Consider the following 14,795-nt stretch of genomic DNA (forward strand, 5'->3'; position numbering starts at 1 on the left):
TATAAAAGGTAAAGAAAAAATTCTGGAAGCTGCAAAAAATTCTCAATCTTTAAATTCAATCATCATTCGTAAACGTCACGGTATTATCGCTGGGATGGAAACAATGTTAAAATTATGGTTTGATAATCAAGTTAATGTGAAAAATTGTATAATAATATAATTTGTTATACATATGTATTATCTAAGATTTTATTAAACATTTTTTTCTAAATTATTGTTTTCTTTAGTCTCCGGTCCCAATTAAAAATAATTTGTATGTATTTATATGCAAAATTATACCCCGACTTACGCGAATTCGACTTACGCGGTTATCGCTCGGTCCCACCTATCGCGTAAGTCCGGGGTATTACTGTATTTAAGTATTTTTACACTACAATAAAACTTCCCTAACTTAAAGCTCCAAGGTGCAGGAAAAAACTTTGAGTTACAGATGATTCAAGTTAGAGAACAATAGAGTAAAAACTGCCTATTCTGAATAGATTTGTATTTGTATTTTTACCTCTCTCGCATTACATAAAGAATCTTTCATAGATTTTTTTTTTCATTTTAAATAGCCTATGTAATGCCTTTCAGCAAAACATTCAATGTAACTAATAGAATCAAATAGTTTTGTAGGTAATGTACATCTTGTTGAGATAAAGTGAGAGGACCTCTTGCTTTGGATTGGAACTTTGAAAACTAGTGTTGGAGAGTAGATACCCTTAACTGTCTGAAAATTTCATGAAAATTTGATAATTAGGATCACTTTGGATAGAATAAATATTAAAATTCAAGTTGGGGGAAGTCAAAAGTAAAGTTTAATAAAATTTTAGAAATCAATTTTGTTTCATTTTGAAATGAACAAAAAAATAAAGAAATTATGGAAAGCTTCTTGGTATTTATACAAAGATAAGCACAACAATTTATTTATTTTTGTTTGTCCTCAACAGTTCACTGGTTTGAATATTTATTATTCATAATTTCCTTTTCTTTTTTAATGAACATTCTTATAAAACACCTTATCGGTATTTTTGCAATTTTCACAAATAATATCATTTAAAATCTGAAATGAATCAAAAATATTAAACTGTAACTTATTTTGATTATATTATCTAAGTCACAGATGAAAAATCTGCAGAACTTTTTGTGATTTTTAGTTCAGCCTGATAGCAATATAAAATGGTACAAAGTTTAATTTTGCTGTTACAAATTTTGAGTCATGAATACATATTTTCTATTCTTTTTGATAAAGACGTTAATTTAAATTCAATTTATATATAAACTATTTATATGTATTCTTTGCATCAAATTATAAAAATAACAGAGAAATTTCTGTTGTTAAAAATAAACTTACAAAATTAAGAGACCAAATTTTATGTTCACTTAATTTCAAAAGTTATTATTCATTCATGTTCTTGCCTGACAATGATAATATATCATCAAAAGTATTTGCTTGTATATTTTATGTTTATAAAAGCTCTTAATGCAAAAATAATTTATTTGATGTGTTGTTATAATTTATGCATCAAATTTATACACAGCCAGCTATACAATATATGGCCTCATAATACCTCTCTTACAAAAGAATCCTGATTTTTGATTTAAATTCTTACATCATTTACAATTTTTTTTAATATTCTATATACAAACTACCCTCTATTTCCTTTACCTTTACTATAAAGATTTCTATACTCTTCACTTTCTAGAATACAATACTGCCGATCAGATAGATAAAGAAACTATTGTTCTCACTAAGGAATTCAACTGTTACGCGTAAATTCTTCATAATCTTTCGTTTTAAAAAGTTATATCAATAATAAACTTATAACGATTGCATTTTTACATTACTTTTAAAGTATTATTTTTGTAATAAAANAATAAATATTTTGTGTTTTAATTATTAATTTATTATTATTACAATATTTTCACAACCACACAAATTATGCTTGATTAATGTAAAAGAAATGAGAGAAAAAATGTATAACATATATGTAAATCATTTATTTAAAAATAGAAGCAATGAATCATCCAAAATATATTGCACTAGTATATAAGCAATACATCTGCTGACCAATATATTAGAAAAACTATTATTTATGCAGCCCTAAGAACACTTTCAAAATATTTTCTATAACATTAATGACAATATACTTCACAAAGACAAAGCAAAAATAAAAACAAAACTGATTCATCAAATAATTTCTTTATATATGTCTTAAAACAGGTGAATCAGTAATATTAAGAAATTGTCAAATAATCAATTTTTGAAAAAATAAGATGATTTAAAGAAATTATTTATAAAATGACTTACATAAACAAGTATGATACAAACATTAATAATAATGATTTATATATCATATGTTATCATATACTGCTCCTATTGCTTCTGTTTTTTTTAAATTTTCTTAATTTTTATCAAACAAAATCATCTTCCAGAATGTTACAACATACTTTGTGAATACATATATGTATGCATCTGGATACATTGTGCACATGTACATACCACACACACACACACCCCATAAAAATAAAAAATAAAATTAAAAAATAATAATAATAAATTAAGTTTAAATAATAATAAAAAGATTTACCTTTAATTGATCAAATTCATGTGCTTCTGAAATTAATGCTAAAACTTCTTCTTCTGTCATAGCTGGTTTCAAACATTCATTGAACAACATTATAGTGTCATATTTGATATAAAAATGGCTTGCAGTTCTACCCATATCTGTTGAACTTAAACATCCTGATATCCTATCAAAACGTATCATTCTAGTTTTATCTAATTCCATGGCACATTTTTCAATCAATTCGGTTAAATGATTGTGAAGATATGGATCAGTCTAAAAAAATTAAACAAACAAATATTTAATTTTTATTTTTTAAATTATTTAAATATTTTCGAAGTATCAGAGGATATTACTAATCGTAATAATATATTCCAAATTTTAGAAAAAAGAACATAATTTATTTCATACATTTTTTTAATTGAATAAAAAAATATTTTTAACACTTCAAATTTATTAAAATGTATAAAATTTATATTCATATGCAATGGACCTTAAATTTTAATATCTGTTAATTGTAATCATTTCAGTGTTAATAAAATAATGGTTAAAAAGAAGACTCTATTTTATTAATTTTGGTATATAAATTAATCATTAACTGAATCATAATCATCTATAACTTATTCATTTTTTCCACAAGTATAAAATTTCCTTTGAGAAGCTTTATTAGACCATTATGAAACCAAGCTAAAATAATGTCTTACATTCAATGTTAATTAATGCAATGCATAAATGAACTCATTACCCATGCATAATGTGTATTAAAACGTCTGAAAAAGTACACTAATGTTCCATTCATTCAATATTTTTAAAAATTATTTTGAAACCAGGCTTATCAACTGTTCTTTTCTAATATTTTATGGAGCAAATACTTATGAAATGTTTTTTAACATTTGATAATTGATCAGTTCCAATTAATATTAATAGAAGGAATCTTTAGATGAAACTGGTGTTTACAAGGCATGCCACATCAACAAAAAATATATTCTTTCACTTATGTTTAAATTATTCAAAGAAATGACCATAATATTTTGTTAGAAAATACTGTTTTAACTACAGATAAAAGAAATTTATCACATTTTATAGAATTTCTGTGTAGTTACCATATAAAATTTTATGTAAGGCTTATTAATTCAAAATAAAATTGAAATATTTAAAATATTAAGCTTATTGTAGATTTTCAGAATATTACAAAACAGGTAAATAAAGTTTCTATTTATAATTTTATCAGAATCAGTTATGTAGATATGTTCTATGTTGATACTTAGTTCTAAATCATTCTGATAATTTCATATTAAAATTCTTATTTTTTTTTTACATTTTCACCCATCTTTGATGTTGTAATATATGCAAAATGACTATCAAATATCACTACATATCTTTTAGAAAACTTTTTACATCAGTAAAATGTATGTTGCAAAAGCTTTTATCTATTATATATAATTCAACATTTCATATACTTAATTAGCTTACATTTGACTTAAAAAAAATATATTTAACCTAATTTAAACTTAACTTAAAGAAGTTTCAAGAAAATACTTATTATAATCTGTTTTGTAATAAACTATTGAAAATCTACTTTTGAAAAAACTATTATATTTTTAAATTCACTTATAAGGAACATTCCATTATTTTGAATTCAGACAAATTTAAAGTAACAGTATTTGCCATCAAGTTTCAGTGATTCACATTTTTCAGTGGCTTTTTTTCTAATTGTCTGATCTTACATATCAACTATTCTATTATGAATATTTAAGCTTAGACACTATTTTAGATATGAAAATTTTTCTGGTACTTAGATTAAATAACTAAAAATTATTAATAATTAATAGAAAAATGAATAATAAATATTTTTAAATGATATCCTCAAGCATGTCTAATGTTTTTATTGTATTGAATTCTGAATTTTATAACATGAAAATTATAGATTAATAACATCAAACAAAATAAAAGATATTTACTTACCTTTTCGGCTCCATATTTTAATCCATACACTTGTGGATTGCGCCTCATTCTAATGTAGAAATAAGTATATATCAGCCATTCCACTCCTTCTTGAATATTTGAAACTGTTCCTAATGCTATCTGCAAAATAATTATTTGAATATAAATAACTTGCTAATGTAATATTCAACCCAAATTATTGAGGTCTTAATCTTTGAAGTTCAAAAAATTATTAACAATTCATTAAATTTACATCATTTTTAAATAAAATTGACATTTTACAGGTAACCCCGTATAACACGGTAGTTACGTTCCAAAAAATTGCCGTGTTATGCGAATCCATGTTATACAAAACAAAGAACTAATAAGAAAAGGAGGGTTAGGTTCCAAAAATTAAAAATCATGCTAGTATATTTTCATAATTAAGATAAATATCTTCATTAAGATTTTTTAAGTGATACATATTAATATAAATTAAACAATGTTTTCTTCGTCACCACTAAAAACACTATTAATTAACCGAAAGCATTTTCTTTTTGGCAAGTTATCCTTATTCTCTGAGCATTTTTCTGCATTATCTTCAGACCTTTTGCAAAATGTATGTAATTTTAGATTTCTTGCTTCTAGTTAAAATGTCTTTATAAATTTTCTTATATGGTGCTAAGCACTTATGAAGAATAAAGCAAGTATGGAATAAGGGGAAAATATTCGGCAACATCAGAAGTAAAAGCGTCGCAATCTGGCAACATTGAAACAAGTTTTGAGAAGAACCACGTGTATCGACAGAAAGCAAGAAGAGAAAATTTACATACTTAAGTACTAATAGTTCACAAAAATAATAATTTTCGTGAACTATTATTACTTAAGTATGTAAAAATTTATTACATTTCCTGTTGTACGAGGGTTTTACCCAATTCTCGAACCGTGTCAGAGTGAATCCGTGCTATAAAAGTACCGTGTTATACGGGGGATGGTACCAATTCTCGAACCGTGTTAGAGTGAATCCGTGCTATAGAAGTGCCGTGTTATACGGGGGTTACCTGTATATGTTAGGAAATTCAATATTTAAAAATAAATTTATAGAGAATTAAAACAACTTTTTTGTTGTTTTAAAACTGAATGGATGTTTTCTCAATACAGATTTTTGAGAAATATTAAAAATTAAAAATAATATAATTAATTCAAGAAATAAACTAGAAATCCATAAATAAATTTCTTAAAATACATTAGAAATTTAAATATCTTATTAGTTTAATATTACATATATAACATACACGTGTATCTTATATATTTCTTATAATTTTCTTGATTAAGATTAAATGCTATAATTAACAAAAATATATATTATCCAATGCTACAAGTTGTTTACTTTTGTAAACTGCTATAAAACAGATATTAATATAATCAATTCATGTAAATAATGCAATTATAGATGTTTAACATTCTAAATAAAGTAGGATGGAAACAGAAAATGTTTCCATTCTACTTTATTTGTAAAATATAAATTTCAATTGTAGAATTCCATCAGATGGCAATTATGTAAAAATAAATCTAAAGACAAAGTCTGTCCAAAAAAGGAACCACCATTTATTCACTTTCAGTGTTCCTGAACAGAAATGGTGATTCCTTTTTTGGACATGCTTTGTCTTCAAATTTATTTTTTAAAATGTAAATTGACATCTTCTATGCTTTAATTTTCTCTCTGTATGGGAATTAATAAAACACATTGCTTGTGGGTGTGTGTTTTTTGCCTCTTTTGCATGTTTTTGTATTTTATATTTTTATTTATGCATACTTTCTTTGTTTATCTATTTATGAATTTCCTTTTTTCATCCTGTTTTTACCATTTTGTTCATGTCATTTCCTGATTTTGTTGTTTGTTTGTTTTAATTTAAATGATAGTAATCAACAAAATTATGAAAATGATTTATCATCTTTTTTCAAAGTAGATATCATTTTTAAATCATTGCATATTTGTACACTACAGATATTTCATTATTTGTCATTATTTCCATGTCCATTTCTCAAAATAATAATAATAATAATAACTCTCCCATGGTTACCACCTGATCATGGTGGGAGAGCCCAGTAATTTTACTGAACTATAGAGCAATGCAGGCTGGAGCACAAGCTCCTGGTAGGGACACACATGCCAGTAAGGTCTATGGGGAGAAATGAAGTTAAGAGTGCCACACCCACATTCTGTGGAGATAATTATCATGATAGTAACCAAAGTGTGATACTGGCTCGAACATTGCCCAGGTTAACAAGGTCCATGTTCGTGGGTTAGGCAGAGGCTCACGTTCGAAAAATAGGCTCCAGTCTCCCTTGGTTACTGGTGGCGAAAGCAGCACCAGCCCAAGCATGGCTACTGCAACGCCCTCAACAGACGTGAGAAATCAACTTAGCCTTGGTGTTTCTGTGGCAATAAATCCACAGACCACAAAGGCTGGAAAACCATGCCAATGGATGAAATGGACATCAGAAATGAACGAGTTTATCATCCGTACTTCCTACACCATCACAAAACTCGAAACAAACATGACAGCATACAGACAACAACTACACCATAGATTCACACAACAATATCCTCACCTCACTGTCACCGAAAAACGGGTTGTTGATCAAAAAAGAACGATTGTACATAACAACCTTATCCCACAAACAACACTTGAATTTATCAAACAACAGGTTGCTGATCAAATACATCAACAGACAGAAACATGTAACATTAATGAAGATCACGTAACTTGTCAGGATAATCCAGCAACATACAACTGATAATAGTATTGATAATAGCACACACACAACAACTACCACTAATGATACTACAGGCACTTCCTCATCCATCACTGATAACATAGACATAAAATTAGTTAATATGCTTTCACTTATATTTCAGGATACACTCACTAAATATACAGGCACAGATCCAAACAACAGGTTGCTGATCAAATACATCAACAGACAGAAACATGTAACATTATTAATAAAGATCAAGAACCTGTCAGGATAAACCAGCAACAAGCTTTGATAATAGCACACATACAACAACTACCACTAATGATGATACAGGCACTTCCTCATCCATCACCGATAATGTAGACATAGAATTACTTAATACGCTCTCACTTATATTTCAGGAAACACTCACTAAATATAGATCCCACACAAAGATTACGAATACTAAAAATCAACACATCAAAGGTAGTAGGAAAAACACTAAATTATGTAAACACTCACTTACTACCACACTACATTCATTTAATTTCTACACTCTCAGACATTGATACATTAGTTCATGCTGGGGCAGTCATAGTAGTGACACACCATGGTCTGAAAATACAATCACAGACAGACACACACAAAACACAATTCTATCACAAGCCTGCCTGGCAGAGACGAATAGAAACACAAATAAATGACATTAGACAGCAATTAGGCAGGCTGACACAATACACTAAAAACAACATAACACCCAAATTAAAGAAACAACTCAAAAACATTTTCAAGAAAATCAAAACACACACAAAACATGAACATCACAACACACACATTACAGAATACATCGATACACTAAAACAAAAACTCGCAGCCAAAGCACGTAGACTCAAACGATACAAAACATGTACACTACGAAAACAACAAAATAAATTATTCACAAACAATGAAAAACTTTTCTACAGACAAATCAGTACCAAAACAAACACTGATACACAGCACAGTGGCACACCAACAGAAGAAGAACTCACAACTTATTGGTCTTCTCTTTGGTCCAATGCTGTTACACACAATGCTGATGCAGGCTGGATCGAGGAGGAGAACAGAAACTTGCACAACATACCAACTATGCCCTGTGCTGAAATAAACGTACACGACATTCGCTACGCTGTTAACAGAACACACAACTGGAAGACACCTGGTGTAGACAACATTCACAATTTCTGGTACAAAAAGTTTACATCACTGCACCAGGAACTAGCTAAACATCTTACACATCATCATCATCAACCCACAAGACATGCCAAAATCTCTTACTCAGGGCATCACGTACATGAAACCTAAAAACACCACCACCACAGATCCCACACAATAGAGACCAATTACATGTCTTCCAACACTATACAAATTATTGACATCCTGTATTACAAACAAAATATACAAGCATGTTGAAGAACATGACATTCTTACAGAACAACAAAAAGGTTGCTGTAGAAATCACAAGGGATGCAAAGAACAGTTACTCATAGATTCAGTCATTCTACGGCAAGCACACAAACAACACAGAAACTTACACATGGCATATATAGATTACAGAAAAGCATTCGACAGTGTTCCACACAGTTAATTGCTACATATTCTACACATGTACAAAATACATCCATCACTCATTGCATTCTTTCAAAACACTATGCAGCACTGGAGAACAACACTACATCTCAGGGTTAGTAACACTTCCATACAAACAAACCAAATATTAATTAGGCAAGGAATTTTTCAAGGAGATTCCTTGAGTCCTCTCTGGTTCTGCCTAGCCCTGAATCCATTATCCAACATGTTAAACAACACGAAATATGGCTACAATATCAGACATGAAAAAACAACATCCTTATGATCTGGTCCAGGATTTTGTTGACAAAACTGCGTCAAACAGCTGGTTAGATCGGGGATGCCTCTTTGGGGAGACCGAAGGATTCATGATTGCCATACAGGATCAGGTCATAAATACTAAAAACTAGAAAAAAAACACATACTCAAAGATACAACACTCACAAATGACACATGCAGAAAATGTCACATCATGCCAGAAACTATACAACACATCACTTCTGGTTGCAAGCTCTTGGCACAGACAGATTATTTACACAGACATAATCAAGTAGCAAATATAACATACCAAGAGCTTGCGAAGAAACACAAATTGGTAGACATTCACGAACCATACTACAAGTATATTCCACAGACAGTATTGGAAAACAACATGCACAAAATGTACTACGACAGAGCCATAATCACAGATAAAACAATTTACCACAACAGACCAGACATCACACTCATTGACAAACACAATAAAATCACGTACATAAAAAAACATAGCCATTCCAAACACTCACAATATACAAAACACATGCACTGAAAAAATTAGCAAGTACAGTTAAAGCATCTGTGGAGGATGGAAAGGGTGCTTATTGTACCTGTCATTCTCTCCTGTACAAGTGTGATACCACACACACTACACAAAAGCCTGGGAACATTACAATTGAATAGAAATACATACATCACACCAGAAAAGGCCACTATATTGAATATATGCCACATTGTTAAGAAATTCCTGAATACAGACACTGACACACTTATTTAATTTTAGTTTTGTTTTGGTTGCCATGCCTTGACTCTGGTCCGGTATAGTATACAGCCATTGGTGTATACTATACCGAGTATAACCCACTAAACCCAACATAATAATAATACTTAAGATAATGATATTGAAAAATAAAAGCTAATATTCAATATTTTTCTAATAATTTCTATTAATGCATTGTCATTTGCATCTTTCTGATCTTGTATCAAAATTTCTTTTGTTCAATCATCTACTCCATGTAAATACACAAATCTTAAATTAATTTATGAAATCAAATCATTGAATGCTTGATTACTTTCCATTTACATTTTGGATACAAAATAATTACTGTCTACCTCTAGTTCAAATTAAGCTGCCATCTTAATAACTACATTAATTTTTGAATTAAATTTAATCATTTAGAATACTCTAAAAAAAAATCAACCCATAGCAGAACTCAAACCTGCAACTTATGTTTACCATGCAGATGTGTTATCAGCAGTGTTGCCATCTGCTTCTGCTGGAACTACCCTGATTGTGCCTTCATTTTACCCTAGATTACCCTAGATTGAGAAAACTTTCCAAGCTCAAGCTCCAGCTTGGATAAAAAAATAAGACAAACGATTCTATGACTCAGATCCCTGTACTATTATCGTAAAATAATAATCAGAATAATTCTTAATTCATTGTTTTTAAAAATCTTAATAACTAAAATGTCTTAGGATTTTTAGGCTTTATCAGAGATATTAATTTACATCTGATATAAAGGTATTTGATGTTTTAGTTCAGTAATCCCAATTTGACAAACGAGTAAAATCTCGCCTGGTCTTTAAATAATCATAAAGTATATCCATAAGTCTAATGAATGCAATTATTTAACTTAATTTTAATTAATTCACTTTCTATACGTGTATCTTAGCTGAAGATAGAAAATTAAATAAGCCATTCACTTGATCTCAAACATACTTCGATATGTAACTGATCAGTTTTAAAAATTCATTTATTTACATATATATTTGCATTTTAACATTTGTTTTGAAAATTCAAATAAAAATATTTTTTTTGAATACTGGACTGTACATGCATTAGGTTACAAATTGTTTCAGTTTTCAAGAAATGTCTGTGCGATGTCTTACACAAATGTAGCTGACTAAATATTTGTTCAACAGATGCATTGGAAGCTGGTAATCATCATCAATAAAGTCAACAATTTTTCAAGATTTTGAAACAAACTCTCCAGCAGCATTTTTTAAATAAAATATTTCTGACTAGTAGGATCTGACAGTATGACATTTTGACCCCAAGTTAAGTAGAGCTTGTTTATGCCATTCATTGTCTACAAGTTCTAAATCCAACCTTAACATTTTTAAACTTTTTAAACAATACCTCCTAAGACCTCACTGTTAAATTTTGTGCATTTTCAGGTTCAAACAAAAGCAGATATGAAAAAATGTCATTACTGAAATAAAATCTGGCATAGATTTCTTTTACAAGTGTACAATAAAAACTTTTACAATAAAAGCATCAGATCACTGGGGCAGTTTTAACCTATATTTACCCTAAATATACAACTACCCTAAACAGTACCTTGAAAAGTTCAAATTACCCTAGAAACAGCAGCACTGGTTATCAGTTACACTATCTAGATCTTTGTGCACTTTTCATTTTCATGCTTATTAATTTAAGACAGGTTGAAGATTGAACAGAGATCCTGACAGTGTAATCATTAATGCAGAAGTCATAGGTTGGAGTCCTCTTCAGTGTTGATCTTTTCTTCCAGAATATTCTAAATCTTTAAATTTCATTCAAAAAGTAATATAACATTAAAATTAATACAAGATGGCAGCATATCTTTTAACAAATTGATATGTTTCAATAATTATTTTATAGCCAAAATACAGCCCAAATAATCCAGAATTTAATAATTTAATCATGATATTCTTCTGACTTGGGTATGTATGTATGTATGTATGTATATATGTATGTATGTACACATATCTGTATCATTTACATTTCAATATAAGCATTTGTAAGTTTTAGAATGAATGTAAAAACACTAAAGAATTACATAATGCCATTTTTATATTTTTAATATTTCTGTTATTTGTTTGAAATGCAGCATTTCTTTCCTACGTAATTATTTTTTTGGGATATATATTAATGATGATAGCAAATAATACTTACTTGAAAATGAATGCAAATTTAAAGACGAATAAAAATATATACTTGCTTTAAATCTTTAATTTAAAACATGAATATAAATATTTATATCATCAGAAGTATTATGTACATGTTTTCATAAGTAATCAGATGACAATTTTCCTTACCTCTGCATTTAAATTATTGGCAAGATTTTCATTAAATTTACTTTCTATTGGCAACTGACTAGTAAGAAGAGAAAGATAATGATTCAATTTATCATAAGATGTTATAATAGTTCCTTCTCCATATTTATCAAATTGTGGTCGTCCAGCTCTTCCAAATATTTGCATTACATCCAAAATATCTAGATCTACAAATTGACCATGTTTTGAATCATAAATCTCTGTACCCTAAAAACAAATAAAAATATATATATAATTTATATTGTTTTAAGCAAATAAAAGATCCATTAAATTTTTAAATGGTTATTATTTTAATTGCAGCATTTTAAATAATTTTTGACAAGGAAGAGAGCAATGTTTTAATGGTAGAATATATATTTAGTAATAAAAATAATTTGATAGAATACATTGAATTTATTATTTATTGACTGAATTGTCAGAAATTTTACAATTAAATGTTTTCCAGTTATAAAAATTTTAATGAAATAGTTTTAATTATATATCCTTTCATATTTTTAGATTCTTTAAGTAAAATATTACTCCAATTTTACTCCAATAATGTAGTAAAATTAAATGTGTTTTATTAACATTAAAAAATAAAATAATAACCAGTCAATTATTAAGATGACTAATTACAATCATAGCTATGGATATCTGATCAAACATCTTTCAGACAACAAATATAATTAAATATGCTAAATAAAAATTCACTTATTAAAATAATTTTTTTATTTACCCTTATTATAACTGTATGAGCAGGTAGATTCACACCCCAAGCAAGAGTAGAAGTGCATACTAAGACTTTGATTAAACCATCATGAAAAAATTTCTCAACTAAATTCCTATCAGTTCTTAACATCCCAGCATGATGAATAGAAAATCCATAATGAAACAATTCATACAATTGTTTATTCCTAGATTTACTTAGCTGCAATTGAAAAACATTTCAAAGATTTTAGATTTTAATAATTCATTTGAACATATATATATAATATTAACATAACATAATTTTATAACTTAAATTAAAATATTATATCACACAATGCTGACTATATAATTTGTTTATATAATTATTATTTCATTACTTTAAACATTTATATAAAAAAATGAAACATCTTCAATCTGAAATCTAAAATAAATTCAAAATATAGTCAATATTAGAGTTTACAGTGACTGTCTTTTAAGTAAAAAAGTATAGTAAATATCATAAAAATCTATATTCTGTACTTTCATTCTAATTTGTAATAAATTATTATAAACTTAAAAAATCAAATTTAAATTTGTGTTCTACATCGTTTCATTTATATACTTTGCAAGCTGAAGAAGGTTATAAAATGACTGAAAATGTTATTGAATAAAGAATAATTTTTGGTTTCCTGAATTTAGCAGTTTTACCTTTTAAATTAAATAATCTTTATTTTTTAAAATAATGTTTCATTTATTATTCAAAAAATAAAGATTATACAGATAAAGGCTTTTCTCCTCTCACTGAAACAAAAATTTATTTAATAAACTGTTCTTATATTTCTTATTCTACAACACATGATGAATTCTATCAAATTTAGCATATGCTGTAGAAAATTATATCATTGAACAATATTTCTTTAAAGCATTCAATTAAATGGCAATTTTTAATGTTGTTTTTAAAACAGCATAAACCTAAATAAAACAGAAAAATGAAATATTCAATAAAGTATTGTTCAAAACCATCTTTTAAAATTCAAAATTTCAGTTTGTGATCTGATCATATGTAGACAGTTTTAGGAAAAACATTTAACAACTTAAATTATTTTAAAAGTCAGTTTTTCTTTCTTTTTACTTTAATATTTGTAGCTTAAGTATTCAGATCATGAGTGTAAAGTCTTTTAAACTATTACTTTAATTGAAAATAAAATTATTAATCACTATTGAAAGTTAACAATTATAAGTAAAATTATTGATCACTTTCATTATTTGATTTTGTTTTTATTTAAGAAATTCAAATACTTATGCAGAACTGAACTTTATATTGTTCCATTAAACTATTAACTTAAATTTCATCATCAATTTGAAAGTCTTTCCAATTTCAGTAGAACCTCAATTATCCGGACTAATTGGGGATGAAGGTAGTCTGGATAAGGAAAAATTCGGATAATCGAAACAAATACTTTGTCTTTTAATGATAATACAACACGTTTCTTTTCGATGACATATCGATAATATTAAAAGTAAATACTGTATTTAAATTGTGATCAAATTTTCAAGAAACAAACATTCGTATTGAATTTGGACTACTACTGACCAATGCTAACAGACTACCTATTGTTTAAAAGGCCCTCTGGTGGCACAAGAAGACGGATTTTATAAAATAAAAAGCAGTTGAAACTGCATTTTTATGAATAAAAATTTGTCAAACTATTTATCGTTTTATGACGAGTAAAATTTTTTTGTCGCGTTCATGGCTTTTAAGTAATGCAAAACCTTCGAAATGCGAGGCCCTTCAGACAGCAAGGCATAAGTGGTGGCCCACGTTGCCCATGCCTTACGCCGCCCTTGGTCATAGAAATGATGTAATTTGAATATAAATTATTTATAAATAAGTATGTCAAGTTATATTTTTATTACTACGTAAAATATATTTAAGAGTTTACGACCACTGTG

At 27.8% G+C, this 14,795-nt stretch overlaps 1 protein-coding gene across 1 annotated transcript in view; it reads right to left on the minus strand.

Annotated features, from left to right (window-relative positions):
* Positions 1-14,795, minus strand: part of LOC111625067 (activating signal cointegrator 1 complex subunit 3-like) — a 121,085-nt gene that overhangs the window by 46,239 nt on the left and 60,051 nt on the right. Inside the window, exons 14-17 of the mRNA XM_023368097.1 lie at positions 12,892-13,083; positions 12,159-12,383; positions 4,512-4,631; positions 2,571-2,822 (exon numbers count right to left, since the gene is read on the minus strand). Coding sequence (XP_023223865.1) covers positions 2,571-2,822; positions 4,512-4,631; positions 12,159-12,383; positions 12,892-13,083 — 789 coding nt within the window. The remainder of the gene's footprint in view (positions 1-2,570; positions 2,823-4,511; positions 4,632-12,158; positions 12,384-12,891; positions 13,084-14,795) is intronic.

The sequence above is a fragment of the Centruroides sculpturatus genome, unplaced genomic scaffold (assembly GCF_000671375.1).
Source record: "Centruroides sculpturatus isolate CEXI.00-Female unplaced genomic scaffold, Cexi_2.0 scaffold40, whole genome shotgun sequence".
NCBI lineage: Eukaryota > Metazoa > Arthropoda > Arachnida > Scorpiones > Buthidae > Centruroides > Centruroides sculpturatus.